At 38.2% G+C, this 21,903-nt stretch overlaps 1 protein-coding gene across 3 annotated transcripts in view; it reads left to right on the plus strand.

Annotated features, from left to right (window-relative positions):
* The window catches only part of NELL1 (neural EGFL like 1), a gene marked incomplete at its 5' end in the record, with an annotated part of 865,989 nt that overhangs the window by 177,545 nt on the left and 666,541 nt on the right, over positions 1–21,903 (plus strand). For all 3 annotated transcript variants that reach the window (XM_081280547.1, XM_081280546.1, XM_081280545.1), the window contains one exon: positions 19,456–19,552. In XM_081280547.1, coding sequence (XP_081136673.1) covers positions 19,456–19,552 — 97 coding nt within the window. The remainder of the gene's footprint in view (positions 1–19,455; positions 19,553–21,903) is intronic.

Below are 21,903 nucleotides of genomic sequence, written 5' to 3' on the forward strand. Positions count from 1 at the left end.
AACATAATTAATGCCACTGAATTTTCCATGCAAAAATGGATAAAATGACACTCTTTGTTACACATGTTTACCACAATGAAAAACTTAATAATGTAATATATCAAAATTTATTGATGCCTATACATTAAATAGATGAATTGTATCATATGTGAATTATGTATCAATAAAGTTGTTAACAATTACCATTCAAGAAAATAAAACACATATTGAAAAGGGCCTATCATGGATCTGGTACCTATAAAGTCAAGGACCTATAAAGTCAACTTTGAGATCTATCTCAGTAAAAGTATTACATTTTAAATAAAATTAAAAAGAAGCTTAATAAACTCAAGGCCAAAACCCATATCACTAAAAAATAAACAAAATTCAGGTTGGCATCAGACATTTTTACAGCAACATATAAAAAAAGACAAGTGTAGTACTTTCAATAAAACTCAAGAAAAGATATGGCGAGAATAGCTTCTGAGTGGTATCTGGAATCAAAGGACCAGAATGCAAAAGATGGAAGCCAGAGAGTGCATGAAACTTCCAAGACATGCAAATAATTCATTGTGGTTGGAATCTCTGTAAAGTGGAGTGGAGAGACTCCTAAGGCCTTAATTTCATCAGGTAGTTCATTTATTCATGCATGTACTCAACTGACATTTCTTCGGTTACTTTCTCAGTTAATGTGTTACTGAAAGTGTTGTTTATGACATCTATTTAAAGATGTTTTAGTCAGCTTTTTGTTACTGTGACCAAAAGAGCCCACAAGAACAATTTAGAGGATAAAAACTTTGTCTCAAGGTTTCAGAGGTTCAGTCCATGGTTGGCCAACACCACAGCTCTGGGCCCAAGGTGAGGCAGAACATCATGGCAGAAGTGCACAGCAACCAGAAATCAGAGAAAGAACTCTATTCACAAGGAACAAAATGTAAAACTCAAAGGCATGCCCATACTGAGCTACCTCCTCCAGCTACACCCTCCCTGCTTACAGTTGCCACCCAGCTAATTCATATCAGAGGATTAACCCGCTGACTAGGTTAAAACTCTCATAATTTAATCATTTCACCTCTGAACATTTTTGCATTGTGTCACACATGAGCTTTTGGGGGACACCACATATCTAAACCATAACAAGAGATGAGTGAAGGTTTCAGAGACTAGAGGAATATGCATACCAATTTTCATTTACAAATGAAAATGTAACAAGGCATTTACTTGAGTAATTTTCCAGTTGTTCCAAATATCTTCTTTCAAATGACGATTTGCATTTCAATCTTCCCATCAAACCTAGTATGGGAAGTGCTGGTGGACAACATTTTAAATTTTATTTTTTAATTTTTCATTAGCACACAATAGTTGTCCATATTTATAAGGTACAGTGTGACATTTCAATACATGTATATAATATATTCTGATCAAATAAAAGTAAAGAGCATTTCTATCTCATTATCATTTCTTTATGTTTGGAACTTTTGAGCTCCTCTCTTCTAGTTCTTCATATAGTGTATAATAGGCTATTGATAACCATAGTCACCCAACTTTGGCGTATAGCACTAGAACTTATTTCTTCTAAGTGTGTGGAACCTATTCTCCAACTTATTTCTATTCCCCTTCCAAATCAACTTCCAAGACTCTAGTAATGACTATTCTGCTCTCCTATGCATTGAGATCAGTTTCTTTTTTCTTTTTAGCTTCCACATATAAGAGAGCACATGCAGGATTTGTCTTTCTCTGTCTGACTTATTTCACTTAGCATAATATCTTCCAGTTCCATCCATTTTGACTTGTGGACAATTAATTCATGTATGAGGCAGAGGGAAGCAAACTAGTTCATTGGCTAATCACTATGCAGTCTTGGAAGGTGGTGATATACATAAACTGATCAGGTTGACACAATTTGAGTGTATGGGTGCTAAAATAAATGAAATAAAAACCATCATTCTTGAGCATATATTCTATTGCAGGAACTAGTTTAGGTACTGGTGAAGCCAAAGCAAATAAAAGCTGATGTTTGCTTTCATGTTGTCCAAACATTGCTGATTACATCACAGTGTGTGAGTGGGATAGGCACTAGGTATGGTGAGAAGATTAGAATGTTAATCTTCATGTACTCTGGTAAGTGAGCATCCCAATTCTTACGGTAGTGCTTCATTTGAGGCTAAATTAACTTTCTATATATCTTCCTACACACTTGTGTGTGTGTTAAGACACTTTGGTTATAACAGAAAACAACTTGAATAACTTGAGCAAAAAAAAGAGAGAATATTAAAAGTTTAGCAGATTATACCATGGAAAAAACATAAGGAAAAGGCGAAAGATTTATACAATCTGAAGAGAAACCAGAGTATAAAATACAACAGACACTAGTATGGAAGTATGTAAAAAAGTGGATGTGTAACCAATGTGATTCTGCAATCTGTATTCAGGGTAAAAATGGGAGTTCATAATCCACTTGAATCAAATGTATGAAATATGATATGTCAAGAGCTTTGTAATGTTTTGAACAACCAATAATAAAAAAGAAAAAAACATAAGGAAAATAATTTAGCTGGGTGTTATTGTATAGCTCTTGAATGTCTCCCCAAAAGTTTATTTATTGTAAACATAACCCCTAGGGCAACAAAGTTCAGAGGTGGGACTTTAAGTCAATGATTAGGGGTCTGACCTCATCACTGGATTAATCCAGAAAATGGACTAATTCTTGAATAGTTGAATGGCTTACTGGAAGGTAACTGTATGCAGATAGGGTGTAGCTAGAGGAAGTAGGTCATTAGGGATGTGGCCTTGGGGACTCTATTGTTCCTGTGCTTCCCTGCTCCCTGCTTCTCAGCTGCCACAGCTGAGAAGCTTTCCTCCAGAATGCCTTTCCACCATGATGTTTCTGCACTGGAGCCAGCCAACCATGGACTGAATCCTCTGAAACCATGAACAGAACTAAATCTTTCCTCCTCTAAGTTATTCATTTCAAGTATTTTGGTCCCAGCAATGAAAATCAAACTAACACACTGAGTCACTGGAGGACCCAGAAGACTAAGGAACATTCAGGGGGCTCATTATCATCTTATCGCCTTAGCATCAGGGAACACTCAAAGCAAAAAACAAAAACAAAAAAACCTGTATGTTACATACAATTAAAAAAAGTAATTGCTATTCATGGGGACTCAAAATAAATAGGTAAGAAGGAGAGCAGGCTCCATTTTCTTTATGTAAAAGGCAAGGAAATAATCACAGGGAGATGAAGTGATCTGTGCAAAGCCACACCCCGGGTTGATGGGTTAAACCCAGGATTTAGAATAGGGTCCTTCCACCTCTTATCTATTCTGTTCCCATTAGTCTTCAATACCTTCTTCCTCTCTTACTAGTATGCATTTTATAATTCCCTCACCTTCTTAATTTTTTCTTTTATCATTCATTTTGGTCTTTGGAAATAAAGGAGTCACTTGCATGTCCTTAATAATAGGCTTATTTGAAACATGTCTAGAAACGGCTTTTAATTTATACCCTGTAACCTGAACATGAAGGGCCCACTAAAAAGAAGGGATAATTAAAGGGATGAGGAGGAGATCTCAGTCATCTCAGTGATTTTCTTATTATCATCCAGGAAATGCCTTATCGGAAATGGGCCATTATAGTCTAAATGATGAGCCCGGAGTTTGAAAAAAGGGGTTGAAACTTCATTAGACACTTTCTGAGCTTAGAGTTGTAGCCCATTGTTTTCCAAATTCCAATTTTTCCTCCACATTGAACAATAACTTTTTGATTAAACAGCTGACAGTTACTATTGAATGCCTCACATTTAATAACAAAAGTCTTCCTTCAGAACAGGAAATTTTTATCTAAATTGCTTTGCTCTTCTTTGATGATTGTGAACTTCTAAAGTCTGACAGGACTGATAGCTTGAAAAAAAATAAGAATTTCTTTCAAGAAGACGATGATTACTTTTTAAAAGGAAGAGCCCCAAACTAAATGAATAATTCATTGTGCATACTATAAAGCAGAAGTCAAGGCACACAAGTTGTCCTCTCTGTAAACATTATTAAAAAACAATCAAGTTTGTATTGGCACATTTATATCAGGAAGACTATAGAAGGCAGCTTTGAAAGAAGAAAAATATGAAAGCACCACTTAGCAGTAAGAACCTTTTTCTTTCTATTCTTTTCATAATAAGAGCAGCCAGCATTACGCAGTTAGTACTGTGTGCCAAGCCCTCAGCTAAGTCTTGTGTTCATTAGTTAACCCTTCCTGGGTCCCTGCCTGCCTTCCTGTTGGTATTCCCTTTGTTTGAGATAAAATGGAACCATGGGAGAGAGGTAACTTGGGGTCAGATCCACAGATCATTCTCCTGTGGCACAAAGCAAGGCAGAGAGGGACAAAGGGTACATTTGGAGGGGGGAAAGTGGAGAAAATCCAGCTCATTCTAATTATACTTCTTCATGATATTAACGGGTACTTAAAATTAAATTATAATGTTATTTGTTCACTGCTGTTCATTCACACTATAATTCAGGCTCTTGAGGCCAGGGATATGATACTATTCTTGTCAAAAATAAATTAACAGGTGCCTGCCTAGCTACCATCCATCCATCCATCCATCCATCCATCAATCATCTATCTATTCCTGCATTTATCGTTCACGACCATTATTCATGGGAATGGTCAGGAGAAATCATCATTTCTTTATATGCCTCACAAAAGGTGGATGTTGAAGGATTTCTTTTTCCTTTGTACTGCTTTCCTGTTTATTTCCCCCTTAATTTGAATAGAAAAAATTTTTAGCAATGGTCCCCAGTAGAGAAATTTCTCCCTATTCCTGTCAGTCTACTCAGGAGATGCTCTAAGAAGAGTCCCAGGTTTGCTCGGCTATAGTGAAGATACATCTGACTGGATCAGCTCCCAACCCAGCCTGGTTCTGCTTCCTGAGGTCCGGCCATGTGAAATCAGGCCTCCATCAGGGTTTCTTGTGTATGTGGGGTCAGGCTGGTACCTCTAAGTTAGATTTTATGAGAGGCCTAGGAATTTGTTTTTTGAAGAACTTGATGCCCCAAGACTTTGTTGTAGCATTTCAAAGTCCTGAAAAAGTAAAAAGGTCAAAGAATATGAATCCCTGCTTGAATCTGAGAGACAATAATATTTGGGGCAGGTGTGTGTGCCTGTGTAGACTGTGGCTGTCTAAGGACTTTGTGCAGAGAGAGCAAAACATTTCCTTTGTTCCTTATCACAGCTGCTAAACTCTGACATATTCCACATGCATTGTTTGGAAATATTCAATCCCAGGGCCTTCGGGAGATATCCATTTGCTTTGGGAAGCTTTAAACTGTTACATGAGAATGTCATACATGCTCCCTGCATGACAGATAGCTTTTGGATGTTCATGTATTTATATAACAAGTAGCAGATGGAGATTGGATTAGAAGACTTTTTATATCCTTTCCAATCCCCAGAGTCCTGGTTACCAATGTGTATTTATAGAAGCAACTGGTTTTTCATTTGTCATCATGAGGACCTAACATTGGCTCTTCATCTAAGTGACTAATAAAATTGTTTTCCACCAAATTACCACCCCTCATGAACATCGGCAAGTATTTTGGAGGCAACTAACCTGGGATAAAATTGAATGCTAAGAGTAGCAGCTCTGATCTTAACCCCTGGAATAGGTAGGACCAAGGGCTATGGCTCTGATGTGCTGTTGGGGCGCCTTTTAGGGAGTAAATTCAGGGTTCATGCTCTGCTCTGCTACTAACAGATTGCTCTGTAGCTCCTCATGTAGAAATTGTGAGGCTGACACTGGGTTCTTGGTGCTTTAATGGGTCAAGCCAAGTAGCTTCCATAGAGTTTTTGATATTTTGTCTGAAAATATTTTCAATTAAAGTATTTTTTTAGATTATTCTGTGAAAATAAGAGCATCAATTCTACTCAATAACACTAATAATGTTCCACTTGTAAAAAAAAAGCATTTTACCTTATAAAGTGCTTTTAGAGTGTGTTATCTGAATGTTCATGGAAAAATCTGTATAATCGTTATTGCTATTAAAAGTTAACTCAGTGATAGAGAATTTGCCTGGCATACATGAGGCCCTGAGTTCAATCTCAGCACTGTAAAAAAAAAAAAAAAAGTTTATGGATGAGTCAATCACAGTGGTCCCTGACTAATCCCAGCGACTCTAGAGGCTAAGGCAGGAGGATTACAAATTCAAGGCAGCCTCAGTAACTTATCAAGACCCTGTCTCAAAATGAAAAACAAAAAGGACTTGGAATGTAGCTCAATGGTTGAGCATATGGATTCAATCCCCATTACTTAAAAAAAAAAAAAAAAAAGAAAGTTTATGGGTGAAAAGCCTGAGAAACCAAAGAAAATCTATAACTTTCCTCAAGTCATAAAGCATAAATAGTAAAGGTAAGACACAAATGATCTTTTTGTATCTTTTACTGTTTATGTAATCCACTGATCAAATATTTGACTTTTTTTTGGGGGGGGGGGACTAGTGATTGAACTCCAGGGCACTTGACCACTGAGCCACATCCCCAGCCCCTATTTTTTTTGTATTTTATTTAGAAGCAGGGGCTTACTGAGTTGCTTAGAACCGTGCTTTTGCTGAGGCTGGCTTTGAACTTTTGATCCTCCCATTTCAGCCTCCCAAGATGCTGGGATTACAGGTGTGTGCCACCACACGAGACTGTTTAAGGTCAGAAGCACCCGAAGATGAGGCAGCATGGTATGGCAGACGTTCACACTTGGGTTTTCATTTAGGCTTACCATTTACTGATCGACACTAGGCAAGTCATTTAAGTTCTGAATGTCTGTCATTTGAGGACAGCAATATCTATCTTTTAGGGTTATTGAAAGAATTTTAAAGTATGTAAACTTCTGTCGTGTGGTAAATACTCTCTAAAGGAGATTCTTGTGGCTTTTGAGGCAGTCTGTCTCTCCAGGTTTGAAGTTTACGATACTTGTTCAGTGGTTCTCTCTCATCTGCTGGAACACTCTGCAGAGGATGGACATTTGCTGCCTCCCGAGGCTGCCCCTTCCCTGTGTATTCAGCTCAGACTGCTAGAAAATTTTTCTTATCTTGAGTCAAAATGACCACCTTAGAGCTTCCACCTGTTGATATTTACTTCACTCCTTTGAGTGACATCAGCAAATTTCATCCTTCTTCTATAAGACAGTCTTCAAATATTTGAAGACCTTATCAAATTTCCCTTAATCTAAAGATTGACATCTCTGTTCCTTCAACCATTCATCAATTGATTTGGCTCATGAGGCCCTCACAATCTTGCTTGTTGCCTTCTGAAGTATGTCATTGAAATTTCTAGTGTGATTATCTCTGGGCAAGTTGACTCAGACTAGAATGAGATAATTACCTTCTTCTCATGGTATAACAGCCTTATCTTTATTCACTATTGACCAAAAGGGCTAAGGTTTTTTTTTTCAGTATGTATTTCTGTTTGACCCTTAGATCTCAGTCTTTAAGAAGCATATTTACCCCAAGCATTGAAACTTTCATTTTTCCACATTCAATTTTATCTTATCTGAGTTGGTACTCTTCCCCACCTATTAATATCTCTTTTAATCCTGATGGTGTTATACTAACTCTTTTATGAGTGAAGCCATCATGTCAGCTTCATATTTTCCTGCAGATTCAAGAAGCTCAAATCTGTTATTCTGCCAAATTACAGATGTAAACCCTCAATGGAACAAATTTCTATAAGCGTATTTGACCCTGATCTGCAAAACAGAATCCACATCTGGATTATGCATTTCAGGCAGAAAGTAATGGTTGGTAAGAACTAGTGGAAGGGAGGTATTAGAGACAAAAATACAGTTAAGGATGGAAATCATCTTTGAGTTGGAGGTCCAGATAAGGAGAGAAAAAGGACATAGTTAAAATTTAGTTGGTAAGCAGGAAAAAGCATGGGTTTGACAAGTGTTTACTAAGTGAATGAAACAGGCCTCAAGTAGACTGATGTCTGAGAAGATCTTTCTCCTGTTTGGAGTTTGTTCACATCCTGCTCTGGCAAAGTCTTTTCTGCAGTATTTGCTAATCTCATTTGCATACTGCAGCCTGCGTATTTAACACACCAAAGACATCTTCCTTACAGGTTTCATCTTTGCCTCTGCTTTTTTTGTTTGCATTTGTATTTGCTCTGCAACCAGCTGCAATGAACAGTTTGGAAGCCTACTGAGCTTTGCCACAGGTCTTTCCTCCTGTTTTCTGAATGGATTTAGCTGGGAATTCAGTTCTTACCTGTTGGGGCATACTGTATTCATGTGCATAGTCCCTGTCCCCAGTGCAGTCTGTTTTCTCCTGTATAATGCTAGAGGTTAGTTTTTTAATTTTGTCATTTGTTGAGTGTCATCTGGGTTTGTTAAACAGATGGTAGGAGGGGACTGCTGGGCTCTTCTTGGGGGCATTTCTTTCATGTCCTTCTGGAACAAGCCCTCTGTGCTATGTATTCCGTGTTAGCAAATAATTTACAACAGCCAGGAAAACCTGACTTAGAAATTCAACAAGTAATTAATCAGTATACAGTTGGAAGAGCACCCTGTCACAGTAGGCTAGCTTTGAGGAACCCCTGTGTAGAGTGCAATGACCTATGGTCTGAATGTTCACCATTTTCGGGTGTCAAGAATAATGCCTGTGACACCAGAGAGATTTCTTTTGTTTTTCTGGTGGGGCTCAAGAACTTTGGGGTTCTCACATCTGCCCTGTGAGACCAACAGGGAAAGGACTACCTTATCCTTCTTTTAGCAGAAGGCCAGAAGAGGGGCTTAGCCTTGCACTCAAAGTCACCCATTGCCATGTTAGGAATCAGATGGGAATTCTCTTGTGCTCTGCATAGGAAAATTTCTCCAGGGAGCACCTTGATATTCACTCATGCTGATAGAAGGTGGTGAAGATGAGGCTTTGCATAGCAAAGGAAGGTCACCGCAGCTTTCCTCTCTGGGAGGCACGTGAGAGCTTTACTTCAATTTCAGGCAAAACCTAAGATAAACCTCTTCATTTAGTTTCTCATTTGGGCGTCATATTGTCTTATTGAACAGGGGCATAATACATGTTGATTCACATGATTTACATTGGAAATTCATTCTTCTATATAACTGGGAAAGGTACTATGGAGTCCCTTCAGAGGCCTTTCTTTGTCTAAATAAATTAAAATCCAATATTCCTTCATAAGTAGTGTTGTTGAACCATCACATAGCTTTGTGTAGAGCTCCGAGGGCTTTATCTTTTAATGGAAAAATCAAGTTCTTCATAGAATATTGACTGTCCTTCTAAATAGACGTGACACCTGCCAGCAAAGATGTTCTTAACCAAAGTCATAAATAGGAGAGGGTATGCCTTCTGAAGAGAATTCCTTATGTGAGTCCTGGATTCAGTGACTTTCACAAGGAGTGTATCAGTGACTCTGCAGCATTCATTCATCCTAAGCAAGTTTTGTATTTGACTGGATATTTAATTTTGCATGGTATTGTATTAGAAATGAGATGCCTACACTTTGCTGATAGATACTAATAGCATGCAAATTTCCCACAGTTCTACCAATACAGCTTAATAGGCAGCACCTTGTTTAATGGCTCAAGTGAGCGCAAAGCCTCAGAAACGTGACTAAGTGGGAATTAGGTTTTCTTCAGCCAAAAGAAAGGGAGATTTTAGATGGTTGTAGAGTAAATGCATTAGTTGTGTCAGACAGCCTCTGGGAATGTGATAAATTTGGGCGGATTATAATGTAATCAACTTAAGCTGTAAATCATTCGCTTATCAAAAGGATTGCACTTGATCTAATTAATTTTCAAGTTGCTGACTATTTTTCCTTCTCTTTCTGAAATACATCTACCTGGCTTTCCTGTTTTGTGAGTTGTCTGCCTGATAGATTTACACTCACTATCCCTATCTCTTTTCTGTGTGAAAAACAGTAAGAAGGGTTCATCTTGCTCTTTCTTTCCAGCTTCTTGTGTAAATCTCACAAGATGGGAATGGTGGAGAAATACACAAGAAAAGGGTTATCACCTTTCATTCATTTTTATTTCCTTCAGGACTATCTGAATAATGTAAAGTGTTGAGTTTTACTACCTCTCTTCTCATTCAGGATTATTTAGTTTTGTGAGCTGCTCATCATAAAGTTCTGCCCTAGTAAGTCTTTTGTAACTAAATGACTATAGTCCTCCTATTTGGAAGGTAGTGTCAGAGAATATTTGTTCATTCATTTGTTCAATACATGGAGCAGTCACCTATGTTGGCTGGGTCCTTTTCCAGACACTTGAAATGCTGGATTGAAGAAAACAGTGTTCTTGCTTTCAAGGTGCTTCTACTCTGGTATGAGGAGACTGTCAGTCAGCAAAGAGCTCCATTTAGAGGAGTCATCTGTGTTGATCTTTGCTTATCCTTTATAGAGCAGCTCCTAACTACCTGCTCACTGAATCTTGATAAAGAAGCTACAGATTCCTGGGGTCACCAGAGCAACCAGATGGTTAGGAGCTACTTTACATAAGACAATCAGGTAGGTAGAGAAGACCACTGAACAGGTGCAGGGATGCTGTGGCCAGGGTTCCTTTTCTTCCAGACCAACACATAATAGGTGGAAGTAGCAGTCAGGAAGTACAGGCACAGCTTGCAGATGAAAGTGCTAGGTCCTGGGATGCCAGGAAAAGCCAGTCCCTTATTCCCTGGTAGCAAGGTCTGAAAAGGAAGACCCACTATGATACAAGTGCAGAGACCCCAGGGTATAGTAGGGCACAGTGCCATAAGCTGAGCGATGGGAGAATGTGTCATCCGAGTGGGGAGGTTCTCAGATCAGTAAAGAATAACATATAGGGAAGCCAGGATTATGAACAAAAGTATATAAAAATGGATGCATAGGCCAATCTGAAATAAGAATGTGGGATAGAATGCCTTGCTCACTACGGACGTTTACTATCAACTGGCTAAATCCATGGGCCTGGGGAGAGTGAACCAGCCTTGGACACATGCTTTGTCTCATGAACTTCTTTCCCCTTTTCCTTCCTGATAAGTGAAGTTAGGAACTATAATTTATTTGAATGAGTTTTTACATTGCCCTTTTAGGAAAAAAAATACAAGCAACAACAACAAAAAAACCCGAGATGCCTGTATGTGGCATGAGAACATACCAGCATATCAGGATGTACCGATCATATCCTCTTCTACTCAGACCTGGCTTAAAAACTACCAAATTTTTAAGTACTTTCTGAGCAGCCAGGGAAGACTATATCTATTCCATTGTTTGTTCTGCAAAGTATTTACTATTACTGTAACCAGGTATTATTTCCAATTCTTATTACTTTAACTCTTTGGGAAATAATAGATTGGATGCAGTTTCTGTGTCTGGGACTATTCTTCTTTCCTGGTCTGGAGAGGCGAAACAGGAAGGTGGCCTTTGCAAAAATTGTGGGATCTGGGTTCAAGTCCCATCTCTGTTGCTTACAGGTTGCTTAACTGTGGAAATGCGCTTTAACTTTGCTTAGCCAGGAAAACCCACCTGATAGTGGTGTTGTGAGGATAAAGTGAAATAGTGTACTGAAAGCCCCAGTACAAGACTTGGCACACACTAAGTTCATGTGCCATGCCAGCTCCACTTATTCTTCACTCAAAACTTGCCTATGGCACCTCCTTTATTGAAAGGTTTTCTCTGACTATGGCAGGCAGCCTTCTTTTTTTCCCCCTTTCTTATTTGATACCATGAAGCATTGCACATAATATATTGAAAATTAAGGTGCATACATTCATGATGTCTCTTGGTCTCAGGCATTGGCCATGAAGGAAAGAACTTTGGCAATCTTATTTTTTGGTACCAGGAATTGAACTCAGAGGTGCCTAACCACTGAGTCACATCCCCAGCCCTTTTTTATTTTTTATTTTGAGATAGGGTCTTGCTAAGTTGCTTAGGACCTTGCTAAATTGCTGAGACTGGCTTTGAACTCCTGATCCTCCTACCTCAGCCTCCTGAGCTGCTGGGATTATAGGCATGAGCCAGCACACCCTGCTAGGACTTGGCCATCTTAAATTTGCCTGTGTGAATCCCCATAGCCAGGACAGTGGCACGTATGTTATAGGCAGTCAGAAGTTTATGGATTTTTTTTTCTATCAATATAATTTTTAAAAATTTTAATTAGGTATCTATGATAGCAGAATACATTTTGATTCATTGTACAAAATTGCAGCACAACTTTTCATTTCTCTGGTTGTACACAATGTAGTGTCACACCATATGTACAATCATACATGTACCTAGGGTAATGATGTCCATCTCATTCCATCATCTTTCCTATCCTCATACCCGCTTCCCACCCCTTCCTTCCCTTTGCCCCATCAAAATTCCTCCATTTTTTCAATGTCCCCCCCATTATGGATCAGCATCCAGTTATCAGAACATTCAGCCTTTGGTTGAATGTTGATAAAGAAACCACAGTTTCTTTATCCATTCATCTATTGAAGGGCATCTAGGTTGGTTCCACAGTTTAGCTATTGTGAATTGTGCTGCTATAAACATTGACATGGCTGTGTAACTATAGTATTCTGATTTTAAGTCCTTTGGGTGTAGACTGAGGAGTGGGATAGCTGGGTCAAATGATGGTAAGTTTGCAGATTTTAAGGAAACATCATCAGCCAGAATAGGTATGTATCAGAAGGCTCCATTCCTTACCAGACTGAAGAGCAAGGAGTTTACTATAGTAGCTTTGATCTTTAATTTCAGCTGACTGGGTTGATACCAAATTTATATGGCACATCACTGTGCCCTACATGCCTGTTTACAAGAGCCAGTCCACCCACACTGTACCTCAGGGCTCAGCAGACTATTTTTGGTCAAGATTCAGAATGCATTTGTCTAGCAGATGAACAGCATGACTTCCTCTTGTATAGGCATACATGTAGGAATGTGATAGTCCTATTTATTAGTTTATGGCATCTTACCAGCACTGGTCTGAGCAGTACCCCTTTCTTGTTTCATGCCATTCACTTTTCCCTGCCTCACCATTCTCAAAAGCCATGTGATAGAAAAACACCATGTGTATCTTTGTTTTTAAAAAATGTTTGCAGTACCAGGGATTGAACTCAGGACTCATGCATGCTAGACAAGTACTCTATCTGTGAGTCACATCCCCAAGCCTGTCTGTATCTTTGGCTGATAGATAATACTGTTTTGCATGTGTGTCTTTTTAGTTTACATGTTATAGACCTTTTGGGGGCCTTTAAAAATGTATTTTAAAAACTTCTTATTTTAAAATAATTTTAATTTCACAGAAAATTCACAAGAACAATACAAAGAGTAATCATGTATTCTTTATACAGATTTGTGTTTTTCTCCATAAAAAATAATGCATGTGCATTTATATGTATATGTATTTATGTAGATGCACATTGTTATTTTGAGCCCTTTGAGAATAAATTGCAAAGATCAAGACCCTCTACCCCTACATACCATAATTTCTGTTTCCTAAGAAGACACTTAAATATACACTATATAAGAAGTCACTTAAATATATGCTTCCTAGTTACTAAAATCAGGAAATTGAGTGTCAATACAATATTATTATATCTACAGATTTTATTTAAATTTCACTGTTCTTTTTTTTCTAGTAATGTCCTTTATGGAACTCTTTCTCCCGCCTCAGGATCCAATCCAGGATTCCATCTTACACTTAGCTCTTATGTATCTTTGAACTCTTTTTTTTTTTTGAGAGAGAGAGAGAGAGAGAGAGAGAGAGAGAGAGAGAGAGAGAGAGAGAGAGAATTTTAATATTTATTTTTAGTTTTTGGCGGACACAACATCTTTGTGTGTATGTGGTGCTGAGGATCGAACCCGGGCCACACGCATGCCAGGCGAGCGCGCTACTGCTTGAGCCATATCCCCAGCCCAATCTTTGAACTCTTTTAATTTGCAACCATTCTTTCATCTTTCTTTTTCATGACATTGATATGTTTAAGAGGATAAGCAGTTACTTTCTGGAATGTCATTCAACATAGGTTTGCCAGATGTTTCCTCTCAATTACATTGCCTCCACTTAAATAAAAAAAAAAATACCATGTTTTTAAAACTCTTTTTCTGTTGCTGCAACTATATCTAGTTGGTCGATTATCCCGGCTCTGTGGAATCCTCTAGTGAGAGTTGCCTTTTGGAAAGAACTGGCAGAGCTAGAGGAAGGCTGCATCAAGGAGATTTTTTTTATTTTTTTGGCATGAGAAGGAGGTCCTGGTGGGGGCTGTATGACAGAGGAAATTGGAACACCACCTTGACGCATGTGTCATGGGTTGCTCTGCTCTAGCTGCTGGTGGTGGGCCTCAGATGTTTGCTTCCCCAACCATTTCTAAGGCACAAGGAGCTATTATGCTTGTAGAAGACAAGGCAGGATACGAAGTTGATCTTTTAGATTGTTCCGTCCTTCATTCACTCATGCACTTAATAAACATTGATTAAGGGCCTACTCTGCTCCTTGGAGCTCATCTTCTAGCATATTGAACACCAGAAAGAAAGCTTTCAAACTGAAAGTTCCTCTCTGAGAGGCAAATGTTTGAAAATGAAGGTTAAGGTAAATGGTTTGACATTTTCAATTTATTGGTAAAACAACCTTATAGAAAATTATGTTTCTGCATCTTCTCCTAAATACAGTGATTTCCATTTCTCTCTGGCCTTTCTCATATTTACCAACATGGAACATAATTTTTGCATCATTATCTCCATAGTACATAAATAATTTTGCATTCCATGTTCTCCAGTGAAAATTATTTTGTATATAGTTTACCATTTTTCATAACCTGCATATTTATCACTCTTAATGATTGCAGTAAATTCTTTTAAGCCGATCTACTAAGACTTATGCATTTCTCTTTTGTTGTAAATTTGACTTGTTTCTAATTTTTTTTTAACTAGTATTGTGTGTATGGGGGTCCCTTTCAGGAGGAAGAATATAGAAGGCCTTTTGTTAAAACAGGTTTGATAAATTGTTTCATTCTAACAAAGAAAGGTTGGATTGCTGTGAAGAAAACACAGACTGTCTTTTTAAGGGAAACATTTTCCTTTAATTATAATTTGAGTTTCATTTGATAATGGAAAGATAATTAGTAGAGAAAGATCTGATGCATTTCATATTCCTGACAATACTTTCCAGATATTGTTGGTTTCCAGGGGATAGTAGAGTAATGGGCTATGAAGCTAAGATGTAAGGCTGCCGAGTGGCAGGCAGCTCCCAACTGCCCCAGTCTTGCGATCATTCATTTTGCTTCACACAACTGGAGGATCTTGTGTTCCACTACACTTTCCTTCTGAGAGTCACTAGAGGAATACATCACCCTCTGGCAGGAGGCCATCAGCTCTCTCACAGCAGGAAACATGGGTTAATCAACCTGACCTCTGGACACACCTGAGGAATGAACTCTCTGCAGCTGTTCTGTGAGGAGACTGAGGAAAGCAGGAATAGGCAGGAGCTGATATTGCACATGGAACTGAGATTGACAGTTCATCTTCCCTGGGAATCCTCTGAGCTTGGGGTGTGGAGAGGTATTTGCCAGAGATGAGCTGGAGGCTTGTCATCAGCTGGTGATTGCAGTAACCATTTCTAAAGAGAGAACAATTATAAGAATTTGTGGTTGGGATTTTGATTGGCATTGCATTAAATCTATAGAGAACTTTTGGTAATATCGCCATTTTGATGATGTTAGTTCTGCCTATCCATGAACAGGGTATATTTTTCCATCTTCTAAGATCTTCTTCTACTTCTCTCTTTAGGGTTCTGTAGTTTTCATTATATAAATCTTTCACCTCTGTTGTTAGGTTAATTCCCAAGTATTTTATTTTTTTTTTTTGAGGATATCGTGAATGGAGTGTTTTTCCTCATTTCCGTTTCAGAAGTTTTGCCGCTGATATACAGAAATGCCTTTGATTTATGCGTGTTGATTTTATATCCTGCCACTTTGCTGAATTCATTTATTAGTTCTAGTAGTTTCTTTGTAGACCCTTTTGGGTCTTCTAGGTATAGAATCATGTCATCTGCAAATAGTGATAATTTAAGTTCTTCTTTTCCAATTTTTATGCCTTTAATTTCTTTCGTCTGTCTAATTGCTCTGGCCAGTGTTTCGAGAACTATATTGAATAGAAGTGGAGATAGAGGGCATCCCTGTCTTGTTCCGGATTTTAGAGGGAATGCCTTCAACTTTTGTCCATTCAGAATGATGCTAGCCTGAGGCTTAGCATAGATAGCTTTTACAATGTCAAGGTAAGTTCCTGTTATCCCTAGTTTTTCTAATGTTTTGAACATAAAGGCATGCTGTACTTTGTCGAATGCTTTCTCTGCATCTATCGAGATGATCATATGGTTCTTATCTTTAAGTCTATTGATGTGGTGAATAACATTTATTGATTTCCGTATGTTGAACCCAATCAAAATCCCAACGGCATTTCTTGTAGAAATAGATAAAGCAATCATGAAATTCATATGGAAAAATAAAAGACCCAGAATAGCAAAAGCAATTCTAAGCAGAAAGAGTGAATCAGGCGGTATAGCGATACCAGATTTCAAACTATATTACAGAGCAATAGTGACAAAAACAGCATGGTACTGGTACCAAAACAGGCGGGTGGACCAATGGTATAAAATAGAGGACACAGAGACTAACCCACAAAGTTACAACTATCTTATATTTGATAAAGGGGCTATAAGCATGCAATGGAGGAAGGATAGCATCTTCAACAAATGGTGTTGGGAAAACTGGAAATCCATATGCAACAAAATGAAACTGAATCCCTTTCTCTCACCATGCACAAAAGTTAACTCAAAATGGATCAAGGAGCTTGATATCAAATCAGAAACTCTGCGTCTGATAGAAGATAAAGTTGGCTCCGATCTACAGATTGTGGGGTCGGGCTCCAAATTCCTTAATAGGACACCCATAGCACAAGAGTTAACAACTAGAATCAACAAATGGGACTTAATTAAACTTAAAAGTTTTTTTTCAGCAAAAGAAACAATAAGAGAGGTAAATAGGGAGCCTACATCCTGGGAACTAATTTTTACGCCTCACACTTCAGAGAGCCCTAATATCCAGAGTATACAAAGAACTCAAAAAATTAGACAATAAGATAACAAATAACCCAATCAACAAATGGGCCAAGGACCTGAACAGACACTTCTTAGAGGAGGATATACAATCAATCAACAAGTACATGAAAAAATGCTCTCCATCTCTAGCAGTCAGAGAAATGCAAATCAAAACCACCCTAAGATACCATCTCACTCCAGTAAGATTGGCAGCCACTATGAAGTCAAACAACAACAAGTGCTGGCGAGGATGTGGAGAAAAGGGTACACTTGTACATTGCTGGTGGGACTGCAAATTGGTGCGGCCAATTTGGAAAGCAGTTTGGAGATTCCTGGGAAAGCTGGGAATGGAACCACCATTTGACCCGGCTATTGCCCTTCTCGGACTATTCCCTGAAGACCTTAAAAGAGCATGCTACAGGGACACTGCCACATCGATGTTCATAGCAGCACAATTCACAATAGCTAGACTGTGGAACCAACCCAGATGCCCTTCAATAGATGAATGGATAAAAAAAAATGTGGCATCTATACACAATGGAGTACTATGCAGCAATAAAAAATGACAAAATCATAGAATTTTCAGGGAAATGGATGGCATTAGAGCAGATTATGCTTAGTGAAGCTAGCCAAACACTAAAAAACAGATACCAAATGTCTTCTTTGATATAATGAGAGCAAGTATGAACAGAGCAGGGAGGAAGAGTAGGAAGAAAAGAGTAACATTAAACAGAGACTTGAGATGGGAGGGAAAGGGAGAGAAAAGGGAAATTGCATGGAAATGAAGGGAGACCCTCATTGCTAAACAAAATTACATATAAGAGGTTGTGAGGGGAATGGGAAAATAAACAAAGAGAGAAATGAATTACAGTAGATGGGGTAGAGAGAGAAGATGGGAGGGGAGGGGAGGGGGGATAGTAGGGGATAGGAAAGGTAGCAGAATACAACAATTACTATTAGTGCATTATGTAAAATTGTGGATGTGTAACTGACGTGATTCTGCAATCTGCATTTGGGGTAAAATTGGGAGTTCATAACCCACTTCAATCTAATGTATGAAATATGATATGTCAAGAGCTTTGTAATGTTGTGAACAACCAATAAAAAAAATGTAAAAATAAATAAATAAATAAACAAACAAAAAAAAAGAATTTGTGACTGATTAACTGGGCTTGGGTGGGGCTGAAAAACAGACAATCAGTGGTTTGGCAGGCTCTGAAGGAATCTTCAAAGATCCTGGAGTTGTGGACTCCTCTGTATTAGTTATATGCCCATTATGTATCAGATGAAGATTTTCTTCACTTATAGAATGTTACCTCCTTTTGTTGAATGGAGATTGGAACTTGTGGTTTTTGTTTTTGTTTTTGTTTTGTGAGGGCATGGTTACCAGGGATGGAACTCACGAGCACTTGACCACTGAGCCACATCCCCAGCCTTATTTTGTATTTGATTTAGAGACAGGGTCTCACTGAGTTGTTTAGTACCTCACTTTTGTGAGGCTGGCTTTGAACTTGCAATCCTCCTAACTCAGCCTCCTGAGCTGCTGGGATAACAGGTGTGCACCACCTTGCCTGATGGACCTTATGGTTTTATAATTTTACTGCTCTATTTTCTTGCTGCTTAGTGTGGAATGTGGAACCTAAACAGTTGTCTTTTTTTGTGTGTGTGCATGGTACAGGGATCAAACCAGGGACAGTTTACCATTGAGCTATATTCCCTGCCCTTTTTATTTTTTGGTTTTTATTTTGAGACAGGGTCTTTCTGCTGGTCCTGAACTTGCAATGCTCCTACTTCAGCCTCCTGAATTTCTAGAATTGCACGCATGTGCCACTATGCCCAGCCAATAAAGATTTTTGATTGGATAATGACTTCAGTTACTGGATTTTGTAGACTAAGCATGTGATCATCTGGGCAGCTGCAGCCCACTGGGTTAAGGGCTTCTCTCAGGTTACTATAAAAATGAGTGACAGTTAACTAAACCAAAGTCCAGCAACAGTAGGATACAATGGGAAGTCCATGGGCTTTGTAGCCAGAGAGATGAGGATTATTTTCCTGATTTTACTATTACCTACTGTCTTCACTTGGTTGATCTGTTTGCATTCTGGGAACCTAAGCGTTTTCACCTTATCATTTGAATAAAATTGCTTTTCTTGGTTTGTGTCAACTTCATTGCTCACAGTAGACAAAAATGTTGCCTTCTTCTTTCCTCTGCCAAAAGGGAGATGATCAAAAGGCAGGAGGTAGGGTGGATAAGATAATATGTCCAGATCCCTGCATTCACATTCCTTGTCATTTCAAGCATACCATATCGTGTCTCTATCTGTCCATGCCAGCAGCTAATGCGGCAGGACTTCAAACAGCATGTGCACCTTTTGGTTTTGATTTCAGCCTCTCTATTGTAACTGTGTTCTTTGCCTCTGCAGGATTTATGAACGTGTGATAGACACTCCAGAGACCAACCTTCCCCCAGGAAGCAATTTATGGCTTGGTCAGCGAAACCAAAAGCATGGCTTATTCAAAGTAAGCACTAACTTTCTATTTTATTTTCACACACACACACACACACACACACACACACACCACGTATGATGCTTAATTCTCAATGTTGCTGGAGATGTGTATTGATTAAATTAGTGGGAAGGACATGGCATAATTATTGATGATAATTGAACACTTACTGTATGCCACATACATGCTTTTCTATTGTGTGACATGAATTAACTCATCTCATTGTCACAATGACTTTATAAAGTAGATAGCTTGCAACCAGGCAGAGAGTTAAGTGACATGTCCAAGAGTCACACAGCTCACTGCACTAGGCATGTTCAGGCATGGGTGATCCAGAATGTAGCTGATCCTTAGAATGTGTCTTAACCGCCTGATTTGGGGGGACTTAAGGTAATATGATAATCTTTGAATTGGTTGTAGAACCAATAAGTACATATTAATTCAGTTAGGGATAGAGATCTCTTTCTATCTATATATTTAAAATAGGACCCAATCTCAGCTTCTTTGAGCTTTGTTTTTCTTGCTTGTAAAGAGGGTTTTACAATAACTGCCTTATTGTACTTCAAGAAGACACAAGGATATGGCGATAAAATGAATTGAAAACACCATGAAATTGTAAGATAGTCTTGTTCTTTAAAAGAATGACAGACTTTTGCCTCTGGCAATATGGTAGACCAGATATTCTAAAAATCCTCTTGATTCAAAATTCTTGTAAGTCTGGATAAAATACAACAGAAATCTTTTAAAACTCATCATTGTACTTGTAAGAAGGAAAATCTTTTAGGGACCAAATATATTGAAGAGAAAGAACACCAGAAGGGTGTCCACCAATACTAGAAACTTAGAGGATGAGATGTTTCCTTTCCCTTTTTTTAAAAATTTAAGCTATAATTTACATACAGTAAAATTTGCCCCTTTAAATGCCTAGTCTTCTGAGCCTTGGAAAACCTGTAGTCTCATAATAACTATTAGAGTCAAGATGAAGAAGCATTCCATCACCTCCCCAAATTTCCACATGCCCTTTGTATTCAAATTTAAGCCTGTAGCAACCAGTGATTTGTTTTATGATCCTGAAATTTGCCTTTTCCAGAATGTTACATAAATGAAATCATTTATATATGTAATTATGTAAGTACGTATGTTAGGTCTTGTGTGTATAGGTGGTTTGTTCTTTTCTATTGCTGAGCAGTGTTTCAGTTCTATTGTAAACATAGTTTATCCATTCCTCAGTTGGTGGATTTGGGCTGTTTTTAATTTGGAGCAATAATAAATAACACTATTGTAACCATTTGCATACAAGTTTTTGTGTGAGAAAAAGTTTTAAGGTAAATATGTAGGTCTGGGATTGCTGAGTCATATATTAAGTACATGTTTAACTTCATAAGAAAGTGACAAGCTATTTTTACAAAGTACCTAAATCATTTTGCATTTCCATTAGCAATGTAGGAAAATTTCAGAGCCTTAAATTTCAACAACCTGTGTGGACCTTTCTCAAGAAAGTTCTTAGAGTCCATGTATGTTTGGGATGTGTATGGAAACTTCTGATCTAAAGCTAAAAACCTGAAAACTATACCTCCATTGATAGGGTAGGCAGAGAAAGCCTACTATATAGCAAAGAGAAGTCATTCAATAACTAGCCTGACTCCATCTCATCTCCAGATAAGAAAGAATAACACTTCTTTGAAAACTGAACCTTGGGGGAGAGAAAGGGAGAGAGAAGGGAAAGCATATGGAAATGGTAGGAGACCCTCAATGTTACACAAAATTACATATAAGAGGTTGTGAGGGGAAAGGGGGGGGGAACAAGGGAGAGAATTGACAACAGCAGATGAGGTAGAGAGGGAAGGTGGGAGGGGAGGGGAGGGGGATAGTAGGGGATAGGAAAGGTAACAGAATACAACAGTCACTAATATGCCATTATGTAAAAATGTGAGTGTGTAACCGATGTGATTCTGCAATTTGTATTTGGGGTAAAAATGGGAGTTCATAACCCACTTGAGTCAAATGTATGAAAGATGATATATCATGAGCTTTGTAATGTTTTGAACAACCAATAAAAAATAAAATAGAATCATTTCATTTAGTTCTTACAAAAAAAGAATTTCTAAATTATAAAAGTTACACACATTCATGCCCATGACACAGACATTATTGTATTTGTCTATGATATACCAGAAGGCAAATGCAAATCAGATAAGATCTGTACATATGACATTTAGGTAGAAAAGATAGAGAAAAAGAAATAGCAACCTGAATAATGAAGATTTAAAGAAATGACAGCATTAGATGTGCAGTAGTAAACTAGAAAGTGAAAAAGACAGGACTCAAAAGAAGGAGAAGAGTGAGAAAATAAGAGCAGAGGA

This window comes from Spermophilus citellus (assembly GCF_964194105.1).
Source record: "Spermophilus citellus genome assembly, chromosome: 2".
In the NCBI taxonomy this organism is placed as follows: domain Eukaryota; kingdom Metazoa; phylum Chordata; class Mammalia; order Rodentia; family Sciuridae; genus Spermophilus; species Spermophilus citellus.